The sequence below is a fragment of the Botryllus schlosseri genome, chromosome 6 (genome assembly GCF_051294905.1).
Source record: "Botryllus schlosseri isolate E-star chromosome 6, Bs_hap1, whole genome shotgun sequence".
Classification (NCBI taxonomy): Eukaryota; Metazoa; Chordata; class Ascidiacea; order Stolidobranchia; family Styelidae; genus Botryllus; species Botryllus schlosseri.
This window is the reverse complement of record NC_137241.1, coordinates 7,682,571-7,699,338: the sequence shown is the minus strand read 5'-3', so window position 1 is coordinate 7,699,338 and position 16,768 is coordinate 7,682,571. Positions and strand designations below refer to the sequence as shown.

The 16,768-nt window shown below is 39.7% G+C and overlaps 3 protein-coding genes across 3 annotated transcripts; 2 read left to right on the top strand and 1 right to left on the bottom strand.

The window, feature by feature from the left end:
- The first annotated feature begins 425 nt into the window (after window positions 1–425).
- Window positions 426–1,259, top strand: LOC145440349 (microfibril-associated glycoprotein 4-like). Its single transcript, XM_080317933.1, has 2 exons — window positions 426–589; window positions 755–1,259. The coding sequence occupies exons 1-2, from the start codon at window positions 494–496 to the stop codon at window positions 869–871; spliced, it is 213 nt and encodes a 70-aa protein (XP_080174059.1). The 5' UTR covers window positions 426–493; the 3' UTR covers window positions 872–1,259.
- A 688-nt stretch (window positions 1,260–1,947) lies between these two features.
- Window positions 1,948–2,619, top strand: LOC145440120 (ficolin-2-like). The gene is made up of 2 exons (XM_080317710.1): window positions 1,948–2,042; window positions 2,211–2,619. The coding sequence occupies exons 1-2, from the start codon at window positions 1,981–1,983 to the stop codon at window positions 2,617–2,619; spliced, it is 471 nt and encodes a 156-aa protein (XP_080173836.1). The 5' UTR covers window positions 1,948–1,980.
- Window positions 2,620–11,806: 9,187 nt separating this feature from the next.
- On the bottom strand, window positions 11,807–14,829 carry LOC145440791 (barrier-to-autointegration factor-like protein). The gene is made up of 2 exons (XM_080318540.1): window positions 14,617–14,829; window positions 11,807–12,342 (listed from the first exon to the last, which is right to left on the bottom strand). Exons 1-2 carry the CDS (start codon window positions 14,740–14,742, stop codon window positions 12,196–12,198), a joined length of 273 nt encoding a protein of 90 aa, XP_080174666.1. The 5' UTR covers window positions 14,743–14,829; the 3' UTR covers window positions 11,807–12,195.
- Between the last annotated feature and the right edge of the window lie 1,939 nt (window positions 14,830–16,768).

The following is a 16,768-nucleotide window of genomic DNA, read 5'->3' as shown; positions in this document are numbered from 1 at the left end:
TTTGCACTTGCCAGCTTGTCACGTCATACTGAATACTTGTCAATTGTCGACAACATCATAGTTGCACTAGATGGCACTTTACTCTATGCCATTGCTGTGCACAGCATTAAAATTCAGGCCTGCTGTTCAATTATGATAAATCACCAGATGTGGTTGTTGCATATATATAATGCCATCTTATGAAATAGGTCGGAGCCGGAGCTACTCCTCAAATAACGGGATCCAGCTCCGGCTCCGGTTGAATTTTATGTAGAGCTCCGGCTCCGGCTCCAGCTCCGGTGAAAATGCACGGCTCCGGGGCTCCAGCTCCGGGCTCCGGCTCCGGCTCCAAAGCCCTGGTATGGATCACGGGTGCGCATCCCTGAAAGGTAAAATTTTTAAATTTTAAAAAAATGAAGCAAATTATTTCTGAAATTGGCAGTCGATAGAATCAAGGGCAGCTGAAGTATTGAATATCAAGTTAAGTTAAGTTGCTTCCAATATCTCGCTCAAGATGTGGCTTCTTTTGATATTTGGAATCGTGAATTACACGCTTCAAATCAGAGCAGAGGATAAGAAGAATACGTGTGCTGTGCACGAGAAGTGGACCGTGAGTAGCATTTGGAATCTTTCAGATATGAAGCTTGGTTTACATTAGGTCGAAGCGACACAAAATTTTGAACCATAACCTCGAACGCGGATTCGTAAACAAAAGACAAATTGTGAGATCTATGCAACTTTGATTATATTTATTTATTGCTGAATTTCGTTTCAGGTTTTCCAGCGACGAAAATACGGAAACGTAGATTTCTTCCGAGGTTGGGATGATTACGTGAACGGATTCGGGGATTGTGAAGGAGATTACTGGCTCGGTAGGAATGTCGCAAATTGATTTTTTCAAGTTGTAGAATTTTTTCGATCGTAACACAGTCATTATCTGAGTAAAAGATAACTTACTCACGTAAAATGTTGTCATTGTCACCAAGTCACAAGGTTCCGAGTGCCACCGTCAATTTTACTTTTATAGTGTTGGCTCGAGCCAAGTCTGAGTCCAAGTAGGAGAGTAGCGGGTCGAGTCCGAGTCATATGTACTGTCGAGACTCGAGTCCTAGTCCAATTCATTGTTTTGACTATTCAGTGTCGAGTAGAGTCGTGTTCATGATGTTCATCTTATTTATTTACAACACCGCTTCGGTGATATCGAATGTCTCGCATACAAATAGCGATTTTCCTCCATCTTAACATTCCTAGCCCGGACAGAGCAGTGTTTGGATGACTTGAGTCATGGCATATTTTAGCAGTTCTACGTATGCGTGAGTAATAAGAAGCATTTTTGCATGTTTATTTAAATCTATATTCGGCCCTCGAATCCAAATAAATAGCGACTTTCAAACAGCTATCAACATGCAATGGCGTAAATATGCCTCGTGCTTCTTAAATCAACTTGACTTGAGACTTGACTTGACTCGACTCGAATCACCTCCAAGAGTCGATTAACTTGACTTGACTCGAGTCAAAATGTGCAATGACTCGAGATGACTAGTGACTCGAAGGTAGTGACTTGATCCCAACACTGAGACAGAGTACCAGACAGTACACCAATACCCTGGTAACAATTTCTATTCATCGAATTTACAATGTGCCTGTCTTGACCGTCAAAGTGTCGAGTCATATGACTTGGTCTAGTCACACGCATTGACTCGAGTACAGGTCGAGTCAATATACAAATTAACCAAAGTTCAGTCGAGAAATTTTTCCGTAATTATTAAAATGACTTGATTCAAAGTCGAGTCCACAAAAAAAGCGCGACTCGAGTCGAACTCGAGTCGATTCGTTACAACCCTGATTATGCGATGACTAAAATACAGTCTACTTGGTGTAGCGGTTTATGGCATTTTCACCTGGAACAGAATAATTGATTGAAAACCAACGCGTTCTATCATACACAACACTTTGTCTCCAGGACTCGAGGCATTACATCAATGGACAAAGGGAGGAAACATGTCGTTGGAAATCAACATGATGACGAAAAATAAGAAGGATCATTTGGTGGCTAAATACAGGTAAGCTGTATTCGAATGCATCAATTCATTGATCTCACGTCATGATTAGGGTGGTCTTTTTTTGAATTGTCAAAAAAGTCAAAATAAGTAAAATTAGGGCTTTATATAGCTACTGAGCAGGCCAACAAAATACTTGTAGTGCATTACTGGTTCAATTCTCATTCCCAGCGACTTCCGCGTCGGCTCCGGATCCGAGAACTACGCTCTGCACGTATCCGGATTCTCCGGAAATGACGGAGATTATCTCTCGTATCACAACAATCAACAATTCTCAACGAAAGACGCAGATCACGACGAATCGGCAGATAATTGCGCTTCTGAATTCGAAGGAGGCTGGTGGTATAGCGACTGCGCCGGCAGCAATCTGAATGCAAACTTCAACAAAAGAAGCGACAAGGGATTTTGGTGGCGACGGTGGGAGGACGGAGTCGGTCGTCGTCGTTATCGTCGTTGCATTTACCCACACCTTTGCGGCTCCAGTCGCAGATTCCGAGTCGAGTCCCATCGTCCCGCGTCCATCTCTATCCACCATCACTTCCTGTGCTGTTCGGAGATGAAGATTTATAAAAGAACCTGAAAACAAACGACAGCGATGGCGGGCTGATGCGACATGAACTGGGAAAGATTAGTGTTTGCGTCACAAAAGGCGGGCATTTTCTGTTTCAGCTTCAAACAGGATCGATAACGCAACAGCGCCATCTCAGGTTTTCTCGTCTTCATTGCGTTGCATTATATTGAAAACCGAAGCTTTTCGAGCTGACAGTCTTCTAGTTCAGTCGCTTTTGTCGTTGGTAGCTTGGTACTATGTTAGTTACGTTGAGTTGGTACGCTCTTAGTAATTACGTTTTGTGGTCGCTAGTGACTAACTTGTGTTTCTATTGTTTTGAAACCCAGTGGTTCTAGGTGTTTTTACTTTCATTCAGTGTTCATGCCTCCGATTTACATCGTCTAGGCCCAGGTGGATGTCTGATCTCAAAGACTACTCCTAGTCGTTTTGGCACCTTCCTATCTTTCATTGTATCGCAGTCTTGTGATGTTTTGAAATGAGGAAATTTTCTGAATCAACTTGAACTTGAACTTGAAATGCGTTTAAAAAATTCAACAAATTTACCCAACTTATTTTTAACCAAACTCGATGGTGGTCCCACATGATATCGTCAATAAACACAAAGTAGAGTATTTTGGAGCAGAATTGTTAACTTTATTTTAAAATTTAGTTGCGTTTCGCGAGCATCCGCTTTCTTGGTTTTATTGTGGGTATGGCACCCACCCCGAAAAAATACGCAAAATTTTCCAAAAAGGCTACCTGTATTCGCTTGACGCCGTTGACCTTCGGGTGTATCGTAGACAGACTTGGACAACTAGAAAATTTTCAGCGATTGGGAATAAGATTAGAATTAGAATTAGAGATAGGCTACACAGTTTTTCCAACTTAGATTAGAATTAGAATTAAAGATACACAGTTTTTTCCAACTTAGATTAGAATTAGAATTATAGTAGGGTGTAGGGTTACCATACGTCCTCCTTTAGGAGGATTTGTCCTACTTTTTCAGGTTGACGCCTAAATGTCCTCCTTTTTGAGACTTATTCCTCTCTTTTGAGAGTTTTAATCAAATTTACGGCCAAATTCGACTGAGATACCGCCAATCAGCACCGAAGTAACGCTCCGGTGGCTATTTCGGGAGCTGAGCCGGAAAGTTTTTAGTCAACTGACCTAGCAGTGGGAAAAATTTACCATGTTTTCAGGATTTCCCTCCGATATTCTAAGTTTGAAAATTTTGAAAAAGTGTCCGCCTTTCCCGATTCCAAAATATGGTAACCCTAAATTAGAGCTACACAGCCACTTTCCAAATTAGATTAGAATTAGAATTAGAGCTACACAGTTTTGTTTTTCAAATTCGATTAGAATTATTGGAATTGCTGAATTCGCAAAAAACTTGGAAATTGAATGAAATTTTGAATGAGAAATAAATACAGCAAACTCATTTCATATCACATCCCAGTGCATTTCCGTAACGATGAGAATGATCAACGTATGTACACGTACATTAGTACACCAAACTTGGCTCCTTTTTTACTATACCGAGGGTCACCGCAATCGCGCCAGGCGATCAGATTTGTGATTTTGGAAGAGCGCGAAATATAGCATTTTGAATTGCTAAAATTGAATTCAGTTTCAAATTATTATTATTATATTCTTTATTCACAGTAAGAAACTGGTCAATACACGCATAATCCGGGGAGCAACCTGCACCCAAAGGAAAACGGCGAGATTGGAGTAAATTTTTAAAATTTCAGTAATGCAGTCAAATTGTTATTCCTATGTAATACACGGAGTCTAAGTCAAATTACAGAATTGCAGTAGATGAAGAATTGGCAACGGTTACAGAGCAGAGGTAGAGCCATTCGCCTGTGCCCTGCAACACTATTACACACTAGCTGAAACGGCTTCGGCGATGGCAACAGCATTCCATCGATGGAGAGTAATCTGATATCAATCAGCATATTGCCTTGAGCTACAATGGCCCAGACACTGCCATGACCAGTAGTTTAGAAAAGAGCATAGGTCATAGGACATTCCACAAGATCAATCTTTAAGATGAGATAGTCTTTCAGATGATAACATTTCTGGCTAGCCCCAATATGGATTCGTTGGTCGCTGAAAATAGTTGTTGGGTATCGTGCGCAGCTCATAGCTGATAATGAGATGACGTTTATGATCATGATATTTCTTGTATTTGTAGTACTTAAATAAAATATTACTTCTTTTGTGGTAACCATGAGCATCGCCCATGTTAGTCAGCACGGCGTTGTACTAAAGTAAAGTTTTAAAAACTAGAATGTTGTTCGCAAACTACAAGGTACTATGCTGACAGGTTATTATTCGTCACCATAACTGCTCTGGCTGTACGGTGTATGTAAGGGTGTAAGTAAGGCATATGGGTGGCCAACCTTTTCCGCCAAAGGGCCACATCCTATTTATGAATCATTACGCGGGCCACTTGAATGTGTATGACCTTTTTTAGTCTTCCGATATGAGCGAACCGGATAAGGTAACGGTGAAAACAAGACTAACATTAAGACGCATCAAAATGGACAACAATTATGACATGAAGACGCAGTGCGCAAACACGAGCCTAGCCGCGTGCAGCGCGAAAATTGTTCAAAGGTTATGAATGAATTTGGTCGATGATGATGTTATACTTGTATATATTGCGAGTCGCGAATGTATACCGCTGGGTTCATTTATCAAGTACACTTATTGTTCGGCGCTTGGACATATAAATATTGAATATTTCGGCGAACCTACGTCTATCATTTTTGCAAAGGTTTCTTCGCCAACGATCTTTCTGCGAGTACAGACGCGAAGTCGCATGTTGGCGACACGTTCACTCATGATTACGACGCGAATATAGTTAGAGTGTTAGACTCAATTTCGTAAATCGGGCATAGTATAATTTTTAGGGGGTTACCAATACTAAAAGCAAGAAATCGAGTGACAATAAATCGCGTGAAGTGCTAAGAAAAATGTCAAATCGTATACATCTGACATGAAATATTATACTTTATGGTTATATACGAAGATTTACGAAAAATGTGACTGGCCCCTGGCTACCCAAATGCGTCGGAACTGATTTTAATCATCAACCTCAAATTTTTAGCTGGCCCTGCAAGTTTGAATAAATTATCCGAGTAATTTATTTTTTGATATTATAACTAATTTCGTGAATTACCTCGCGGGCCACTTAAAACCGTCTCGCGGGCCACATGTGGTGATACAATTCCATGAAGCGCGTCGAATGAAAACATATCATTTAACCCTTTTAATGGGGGGACAGATTTTGCAGAACTGACCATCACTTTTCAAATTCATACCGTGACCTCACCAAGACCTTAATCTGAGCTGTTCTAGTTTAAAAGTGGCCGGAGTATAGGCGTCTACCGTTTCCACCCTCGATCGACACCCCATGCCATGTATAGTGTTCTTTATACGATTAAATATACAAACTTTTTCTCTGGAAAATCTCTCTCTCTCTCTCATTTTCCCCAGACTGACCCCCAGGATAGCGTCAGAGAGTCAAAAATGATGCCTCAGTGCGTAGCCACTGTTGCCTGGTTTCAAACAAGCCGTCAACCATGACCGTAAACAACGCGGCTCGCCAGATATCGAAAAATCAATAATACATGAAAAATTTACATATGGGCGTGGTCAGTTAGTGGTCATAATGGTCAAGTTCAAGATCAATACCGAATCGGACCCCTACCACCCAGCTAATGGCATGAAACAATGTGGTATACTTTCTCTTGTCATATCCCACTATTTGCAGGCATAGTAAACCAGTTAATGACTCATTTTCCGTCTTGAACTTGGACTTGAACTTGGCTATGGTCTTGAACATCACCGAAGCGTGACCACAATTAATAAACCCCCTCAGAAAACTCCCCAGAACAAGGTTTGATGTTCCAAACGGTGATGAATTACACAGAGTACCGTACAAGTCGACTTCTTATGTTCTGGCAGAATTTCTGACTATATTTCCCACTCGGAAAATATCTGGAAATTTTAGGCATGGGTATTTTCAGCCGAACTCTTCATGTAAGATCGTCGGGATTCGAAAATTTTCATGCCCTATACCTTCAAATTAGGTATCATATAAATCAGAAGATAGCAGGCTTTCCATAGAAATCAAAAGCAGTCCGCTACGACATATATCTTTGGAGAAATTGCGAGATGAACTTGAACTTGGGTCACCAGTGACCCCCCCCCCATTAAAAGGGTTAATGATTCTACTAAAAATACTATGAATTTATGTTTATTTACGAAATAAATTTAGGACTGCTGGCGGGACTTCAAAAATTTAGAAGGCACGCAATTATTCATTCGGCCTGAGCTATATGTTGGGATCGCCCTGCGCCCTGTAACGGTTCATACACTTATAAGTAGCGCGACTTTTTTACCCCAAAACCGGAAGATTTTGACCTAAAAAATCAAAATTTTGACATTTCTCTCCTTGAAAAAACTTAATTTTGACCAAATTTTACCTAACGTACGCAAATTAGGTGTCTTCCCACATAATGTAAGAAATGTACTATTATCTCCATTTCTCGTTGTAACTGTCTCTCCTTACGAAGTAGTTTGACCTGAAAACAAAACTTTTTTGACTTAAAAAGTGACAAATTTTGACACGAAAATTTTTATTTAAACGAAATCTGACCGTATGAAGAATTCCAGTAGTTATATCACGTATTATGGTAGAAATAATTAAAATTTGTTGTTGTAGTACAACAACAACAACAACGAAAGATGCTTTCCTACATTCTCGGACAGAGAGTGTCTGTCCGTACTAAGTAGCTTGCCAAGAATGGAGAATGAACGTTCAACAGCAGCAGTTGTTGGCTGACAACACCGAAGTTGTGCGTATACTGGTGACACAACGTGTTGCTTCATTCTGATAATGGTGTCTGTCCACATCACAATTTTTCATTATGCACTTCTTGATATAAGAACTATGCAATGACCACGCAGTCTTGCTTCAGTTAGGATATTGCCGTACGTTAAGCACAACACTATGTCAACCTGTTTGTTTCATTGGAATGTTTATGATTCACAATGAACATAGAATGGGCCGTCTACAACGGTAGGCGTAAAAAGTAGGCTACTAGCTGTAAAATATTAAATGATAAGTTCACCGACAGTGCAAAATCTACGATACAAACGAAATGCGGGTTGTAAAAACTTTTGCCTTTGTAAACAATTTTGAATTTTTTGACCTAACGCTGTAATTTTGACATAATTTTGACGTTTTATGACATGTCAAAAAAAGATAACCCTAGACTACTTGAAATTACTTACTTAGTTGAAGCATGCTGTTATTTCGTGACCAATGTTCCCTCTGATTTTTCACGAGTCTGCACGCGATCCACGCATTCACCAACTCACTGCGCGCTCCCTTGGACAACAGTTAGTAACGACTAAAAATGAGGTCATCACTTCGGCTTTTTTGTACGCATCTTAGATTTGCAGTGCGCAGAGACTGTGTCAGAACTGCGCAATTGCGCACGCGCGGGGCTTAGATGGAAGTGTTCGTGATCTCCGGATAAAGTTTTGTCGCCACTCAAAAGATCGCTCACAAGTACCACAACCAATTGAAAGACAAATTTAGACTTCGGTTAGATGCGCACGATTACCAATTTGTATTTAGTCATGGGGCGCAATATTTATGGCATGGTCCTTTGTGCCCCTCCTGGCTACGTTAGTGCATGTGTCCCGTTCCAGAGCAGCCAGTCGGACAAATCTAAACATGAATTCAAACCAAATGGTGTAATAAAAATGTCGGTACACTTTAACAATCAAGCGATATTATCTGTGTGTCTTGCGCTTATTGACTACTGTACCTACCACAGTGGTCAGGGATATATAAAAACAATTCAGAGGATCATTTTTTAAATAAATTTAACAAATATTAGCCTACACACGCATTAGCAGTTCGCCCAGGCGCCGTCCAAAAATGATACTATTTGCGACCCAAACTTACCATTAAAGGGGGAAAATTCTGCGTCACAGTACCTTGCAAGTCTGTAATGGCGGCATTTACTACTATCTATGTGCATCGTGCTAAGCCAGTGCCGCATGCGGCCCTCCACACCGTTCTGTGCGGCCCGCGAGAGTCTACAAAATATTGATAAAATGCGTACTAATAACCGAAAGGGTTAATGCAAGCACTTGATTAAATTTTTCCTTAGTATATTTCACCACGATAATTCTAAGGCAGTGGTTATCAAACTGGGGGGCACACCCCCAACCCACTTAGGCGTGTGAAAGCGAAGATAAACTCATCTGAAAATATTTTTAGCGCTTCGCGCGATTGTCCCCCCCTTCATATAGTTATTGCTCTATATTTAGTCTGAATTTCATATTTAAAAATCTCTCATCCACAGTCGTAGCCTTCCATGCCATCAAACTATCCGTTATGTATGCTAGCATTCTGGTTTCGTTTTGTGATATGATGTTTGTTCAGAGAAAGAAAGCAGAATGTCAATTTTACGTATTTTTTTTAGTCGCGTGTCGCAGCCTCGGAGTGGCTGCGGATGCATTTTATGCCTGCCAGTGATCTTAGTGAGCAAATATTAATTCACTGCAGCTGGTGCAAGACAAAGTTATTTAAAAGCTACGATTAGTGGTGCGTCGAAAGTAAAACAAGTTATTCCTATCAGACTTGGACAACTAGATAATTCTAGTTGTATAATTTCACTAAATTAGAGCGAAATGCCAGTAATCTAATTCTAATCTTCTTTGTGAAATGTTTCTATGCTCTAATTCTAATCCAATTTGTGAAATGGTCTTATACTCTAATTCTAATCTAATTTATCTTTTTCCTGAAAATCCCTCGTTGTCCGCAGCATTTTGCAGCGAGTTAACAAGAATATCCCTCTCGCGGATGGAAATCCAGTGCCAAGCCGCCATCGCAACGGTACACCGTACGTACGATCATAGTACTAATTGTGACGAATAATAACCATGCGTAAGTACAACGTCCAAGCCGTTTTTGCTAGTGCGCAATAGGGTTGTTGGGCACCGGCGAATCGCTTATGTTAAAAAAACAATGATTTGAAACTGAAATCAATTTCAGCATTTCAAAATGCTTTACTTCACGTTCTTCCAAAATCACTAATCAGATCGCCGGCCGCGTTTGGGCCACGTCTTGGTGAACCCTTGTGACTGCAAAACGAGCCAAGCTTGGTGTACAGACGGTAACCTTTCTCATGCTTACGGGACGCGCTGTGATTTGATATGAACTGAACTTGACTTTTGGTGTATTTATTACTCATTCACAATTTCATTCAGTTTCCAAGTTTTTACGAATTCCATAATTCTAATTCTAATCTAATTTGGAAAAAGCTGTGTAGCTCTCATTCTAATTCTAATCTAATTTGGAATAACTCTGTAGCTCTAATTCTAATCTAATTTGGGAAAAAAACTGTAGCTCTAATTCTAATTTAATTTGAAAAAGCTGAACATTTTCTAATTGTCCAAGTCTGCTTCCTGTTGCGTCGCAAAGACAGAAGTTATGGAGCCACTGCACTTGAATTTCCTGTTTGGTTTATTTGAATTATTCCCGTCAAAAAAGTAGTAATTATTTACCACGTTCATCCGCACCAAGAGCGTACCATCCTACAGGTTGAAAAGCACTGGCATAGGCTATTGACCAGGTATTCTGCAGCGTCGTACACGGGATTTTTTTACTCATGGAAGCCTTACAAAGCTAAACTGCATTAACTTGGTTCTTCATTAAATCCAGAGCAAGAAGCATATATTTTAGGGTTTTACCATACGTCCTCTTTTAAGAGGATTTGTCCTCTTTTTTGACTTTTTTGAAAGTGTCCTCGGAGGACGCCGTTTTGTCCTCTTATTTGAAAATTGAGGTCAGATTTAGAGCAATTTGCGAGTGATATGTCGTAAATTAGCACATAAGTGACGCTCCGGCGGGTATTTCGGAATGTAAAACGTTGATTTTAGCTCTGAGCGAAAAGCTGACGACTTTATTTTTTTAGTCATCTACCTAGCAATGTGGAAAGAAAAACGTTATTTTGAGCTCTGAGCGGAAAGATGACCAAAATTCACCGGTTTTCGAGAATTCTTCTCCGGTTTTGCAAGTCTCAAATTTCTGAAAAAGTGTCCTCTTTTTTAGTTTCCAAAATATGCTAAGCCTAATATATTTATATAATTCAGCTTAAAATGTTCCGAACAAGCTGTAGTACTTCGTTACTGACCATCGAGCAGCATACTAGCTTGACTATTACTACATTACTATTTCCTCCCTTATTCAAATAATTACGACTGAAGTGGCCCCGGCCAATTACTATCAATAAAGATATAGAAATGTAGTGTACATCAACCGTACGTACGTTACAACTAGGGCTGGGCAAAATCGAGTACCTAAGTGATTCGATTCTGAATCACGTAATATGCTTCGAGTCGAGTATCATCCATTATGACGTCATAACATAATGTAATGCGTCAAAGTTCAAATATGTACGGTTTATGCCCCCACAAAGAATATAATGCCTGCTATCCATCTCATAAATGATACTTTGGTATATTTCGAACCAGACCGATTTCATTTCACTTGGTGACAATGTTGCGGGATAATCATGACTTCGGAAATGTGCTGCGTCCAGTAACCTACGTAGCTTTGTACGATCTATGTCGTATGCTACGATACCGTCAACCAAGGTTCAAGACTCAACAGTGAAAATTAGTATCGAAAGTATAATTCTCGTTGATAAATTAACTTCCAGTTGCGAGGTGCGCGTATAATTTCAGTACTCGAAAAAATCGTATTTTACTACTCGACTCGAATCATGAAAATTAACACTCGATTCAGATTCGAGTACTTGAATCATTGTGCCCAGCCCTAGTTACAACACATGTAGCCTGGTAAAGCTGGCGCAAGCACCGTCTTTATAGCCTGGTAAAGCTGGCGCAAGCACCGTCTTTCACTATATTTGCGCACAACCGAAATAGCCTACTGTTGCAGCTCACAAAAACCTTGTACGATTTTATGCAAGTAGTGCAGTTGCAAATGTACAGCACTCTTCGGAAACGCGATCGTCAAAATAGGTTTCTTCATCGAAGGAATTCTCAATTTCGATCAAGTGTTCTTCCCGCTCGAATGCACCTGGCAAACCCACTGGGCTTTCGTACCGCACACCGCCAGGGTGCCTTATTGCCAGCTAAATAGTTTCAGACGAAACAAATCGCATTCTCTGGACTTTCCATTTATTGCAAAATGAAACCAGCGCCATCTAGGAAATGGCAACGTCATTAGAGATATATGCGTGCTTCATAACTTCTAGGTCCAATTGACTTCACAAAATTGGGTGGAAGTTGTGACTATTCAGTGCTCAGCTTGGTCTATGACACTGCAATTCTGTACAGACACCATGTAAAGGAATGATGTACACTCGACAGCCGTGTACCGCACGAAGTAAACATAATGCAGACAAAAGCAACAACTATGAATCATATACCATACTCAAGAACTATCCCGATAAGATTTTGAAGTCGGAAAACTGACACAAAGCATTCGAGCAACCAATTTTCACATTCCAAGGAAGAAACAGGGAAGTAATTGACAACAAGCAGAAATGGTTACAAAAACGCAGCACACCACTCCCGTATGCAGTTGGAGCACGACTCGGCACAGTTCTTGTTCAACCCAATATCATTTTTCAGCCAATCCTTGAAAATTTCGCAATCCTTTTTCAGCAGCAGATATTGCCCCAACAATACATAAGCCTGGTAAAAATTTATATGCGTGGTAAGATTATATCATGGCCAAGGACTAATATTTTCACACATTCTGACTAAAGAGGAAATTGACAACTTGAGTTTCTTGACTGGACGGATATGTACCCACTGGTTGGTCAGCAATCAAAAACTAAATACGAAATCAAGTGAACTCAATCACCACACAATCAATTCAGCAATAAATTAATGCATCACATTTTTGTAAGAGATCTCCAGGAATAACAGCAAACCGACAAAAAAGGTTTCTACTCAATTGCAAGTAGAAATAGCAATTTTAAAGACATTTTAAAATTACTCAAGGACTAGAAAACGAAGGGTTTTAAAATTACACAAGTAGGCCTATGGTAATTTGAAGCAGTTTGGAACCAGGCTTCAAGTGCCGGTGATAGTGATACCTATATAAATTGCAGACCGTTGTTAACTAAGACTGGCAAACATCCCCACAATATAGGTGTCCATTTCAAAATTATTCTGTTGCAGTGATACGGGAAGTTTATCGTATGGTTATTGGACAAAATTCACCACCAGTCTAAAAAATTCAGGGGTCCTATTATACAATAATAATAATAATTACCGGCAATATTTACATTTTGAAAGAGCTACATGTGACTAGAAAAGTGCTTTCTAACCTTTTTGAGCTCCATTCGGATTTTTTTGTATAAATAAATTTCATTCGCACAAACTTACCGAAAATTGTTGTACAAAAACAAGATGAAGATACTTAACATTTTGCTCAGCTGTGCAACAAATTGGCTACTATGTACCTTAAGCTATCAAGTGTCTCATTGAAAAGGCAACTTTTTTCGTTCGTTTTGATTTCAACTATTACACTAAAACCCTTCTCGGCCAAACAAATTGTTAGGTTTTGTACAAGAACGTCTACTACTGTAGTGCTTGGATGGCCAGGTCTTAAATTCTGTTCTGCACTCCTATCCAAAACACTATTGCGTATTTTTCGCGAGTGAATAATGCTTGCTGGCAGAAATCGTTTTTGAGAGCGGACATGAAGGTGCCGGAGGCACCAGTTTATCGAGAGGGTGAAAAACTCGCAAGTTCGTGTTGAAGTTTTTGCCTCATGTCTTGGAAAATAAGGTCCAAAACGATCAATGAGAGTAGGCACATTAGAGCTCGCTACATTACGGTACGTTGCTCTAACTTATAATCTGTTTTTTTTTTCAATTTCCCATTTTCTGTCTCGCGAGTAATCTCATGATATCGTGTGCTCTGTTCTTTAGCTCAATTTAACTTGAGAATTCATAAGTTTAATAACGGTAAAGCATGCAGTGCACGCAGTGACCTTGGCACCGTGTCGACCCAAAATTATACCCTTTGGGGTCCATGAAGAGAAAAAAAATGGCGTTACAGCAACTTGCAAATGTGAGTCTGTAATAAAGGTATTTACTACTACATTCGTGCCTTGCTCTAATCGAACAGTTATTACCAAAATATGATTGTTTAGCGAAAGAAAGCAGAAACTCAATTTGACGTCATTTATCCAGCCTGTCGCAGGCTCAGACGGGCTGATGAACTGTATGTCTGCCACTACACCACCTTCCAAACCAGGTTTGGGTTATGTAATAATTATAGTGCGAAAATATTAATTCACCACGGCTTGTGAGAGCTACGATTATGGGTGTGTCGTAAGTTAAACAAGTTTTTACAATTCCGTCTTAACTACAACAGCTACACTGCCCTTGAATTTCTAATTAGGTTTATTTGAATTATTCCACGTCAGAAAAATTAACAATTATTCATGATTTTCATTTGCACTCATCCAGATTTTTCATTCGCATCACCTTCGTCATTTGCACTGCATTATTTTCATTCGCACAAGTGTGAACCATCACACAGGTTGAAAAGCGCTGGACTAATGGTATAGGTAAAAACCGCTGGTCTACCTTCAACTACATAGTTCATCATGTTCAAATCATGCATTACTAAAATTATGAATAGCCTACTTAATATTTGCAGGGCAGGATACTGTCTTGTGGTCGTGACATATTTCCAATATTTTTTACTGGTCAAAACCCACCGCCACAGGATAAACTATATTGGCAGATTGTGCAGTATCAAAGAAACGTTCCGCAAGAAAAAAAATCGATCAGTGCATTTCTTGTTTTCAAATGCCAAATGTACAGTTGATATGTATCAAAAATATTTCGAAATAGAATTTGTTATCTGTAAGAGATATTTCGAGCATATCAAACTTCTCAGTCAATAGTCAATTCTCCATACCAATGCAGATAGTAGCGACCCACGAACCTTGTCAAATCCCTTATCTGATAGTTTGTCTCCATACACAGGCCCTATGCCCGCAATCGCTGTAACAGGCTTGTCTCCCATGGGTTCCCCAACAAAATCTCTGTGCTTTTGTGATGTACTGCTCATAGTGATGGACTTGGTTATGGCTTCTTGCTATGAAGTAGAAGATCGTGGAGAAGCTTGATTTCTCACAATAGTTTTACACTATAATTTTCTGTTCCGGAACAAACAAAATATTTCAGCTGATGTATGAATAACCACAATGCCATTGAATGTTACAGTCATTTGAGCACTGAGCATGAAGAGATGCAGGTAAACAGTTTATTACTTTGGGTTAAATGGACTATTACCTTGACTAGGCAACAACACGAATGAGCCAGAGTGGAATTAGTGGCAACGTCACGCAGAACTTTCTGTTTAATTGCTTGATTATTCATTCCATAGGGGCGAATGAGCATCAAAACAAAACGGTGATCACCAGAGAACTCTTCATTCGAAACCAGTAGGCTACCCAATTAACATCAAACATGCAGCTGTCCGGGTCAGATCTGAGACTTGAACTGATATCTGGGGCTGCCACAATAGATGTAGGCAGTTCAGGATAATGTGGAAAGGAGATGCAGTAGTGTTAGGCTGTATAGGTTATGTATAAAATGGTTCCTTCACATCTCCATCATCAAAACCACCTCTATGGTGTAGCGGAAAATAGATTAATCGTCCGAGTATCAGCCATTCCTTGGTCAACTTATTAGGGAGTCTAATATCGTGGTTAAAGATACTGTAGCCTAGAGCAGACATGTCCAGAAGGTTATAAACCTGAGTTGCAGGTAAGATCCAAAACACATTGCTAAACATTGAGCATTGACGAGAACGGTCATGTCTATAACGCATTTCTATCAAAAGTTTGGATTTTACAGTTGCGTCTTAGCGATTGACTAAGAGTAAGAAATACAATGAAGTAAATACGTCAAGTCAGCAGCAGGCATATCTATTGCGGTATATCAAACATCCTGATTGGAATCGCTGGCCTTTTGCCTGATATATCAGGGGAGCAGCGATGATTTTCCAAGTTAAAGTAATTTAATAAATAAATATAGTGTGAGCACAGGACACCGATTCCAAAGAGGTCAAACATCAAACATGTTAACTAAATTGCCATAGATACCGACCGTTGTCATGGCAAATCCTAATTTCGAAAGCTTGGTTAATAACACTGGCCAGAGATTGACAACACAGAACAGTAGCCTATAGTAAACACACTAATAAATAGACTTGGTGTGTGATTAACAAATTGGAGAACTTGAATTATACAACACAATGACGACTGTCCCGCGACTGACGGCAATTACAAATATGATGCCATACATATAGATAGGACCAGAAACTAATTTTGAAAGCTTGGTCAACGGCATGATTGGAGAGAGGTGAATACGCGAAACGGCCGAAAGTGTAGTAGCCTAAATGCTTCGTACCTCTATCTCGGTGTTTGAGTGTAATACTGATACTGATTGCCGATTAGGATTATCAAGTATTCTAAATCGCAGAACTCAAAGTAGGCCTATATAATGAAAATTTGTTGGACCGCACTCCGCACTGTATAGTGTATACTATTGCGATATCGTCAATATTGACTCAATTAACAAAAAGAAGTAACTGTGTAGCGTCACTGTGGAATGAAAGTAGCTGGTGACCATTTTACGTACATTACAAGGCCATATCTTGGTCATGATTAACTTTGAAACAATGTGAAAAATATTGTCTGAATAAAGATTCTCCGAGTCGACAGTCTCCTATTTTTTCATCATACCGCAATCGTGTGGTCTTTCGATTTCATGAAAGAACTAATAAAATGATGATGATCAACATGAACGTGGCCAAAATAAATGGGCTGACGGAGTAGATTCTTACAAAATTAAAAAAACATATACACAAAAGCTAATTTGCTTTCACGCGACGATATTCACTGGAAAACCATCATTGTCATCATCATTATTGTTCGGTCCAAAAGTCGGAACAGTAGGAATTGCAGCCTAGTAAATTTAAATAGTTTTCGCGAATTTCTCTGCCTATGCGTTCTACAATTGACGCAATTATCGCCAACATGACAGCAACTCAACTGCTCTCAACAGAAGCGGGAAATCTTCAAAAGTAG

Excerpts from the sequence above, each read along its gene's own strand:
- LOC145440120 (XM_080317710.1), top strand. The coding sequence starts at position 1,981 with ATGTCGTTGGAAATCAACATGATGACGAAAAATAAGAAGGATCATTTG. Across the intron at positions 2,043-2,210 it reads CATTTGGTGGCTAAATACAG|CGACTTCCGCGTCGGCTCCG; the intron begins GTAAGCTGTATT and ends TCTCATTCCCAG.
- LOC145440791 (XM_080318540.1), bottom strand. The coding sequence starts at position 14,742 with ATGAGCAGTACATCACAAAAGCACAGAGATTTTGTTGGGGAACCCATG. Across the intron at positions 12,343-14,616 it reads CAGATAAGGGATTTGACAAG|GCTTATGTATTGTTGGGGCA; the intron begins GTTCGTGGGTCG and ends AATTTTTACCAG.
- LOC145440349 (XM_080317933.1), top strand. The coding sequence starts at position 494 with ATGTGGCTTCTTTTGATATTTGGAATCGTGAATTACACGCTTCAAATC. Across the intron at positions 590-754 it reads CTGTGCACGAGAAGTGGACC|GTTTTCCAGCGACGAAAATA; the intron begins GTGAGTAGCATT and ends ATTTCGTTTCAG.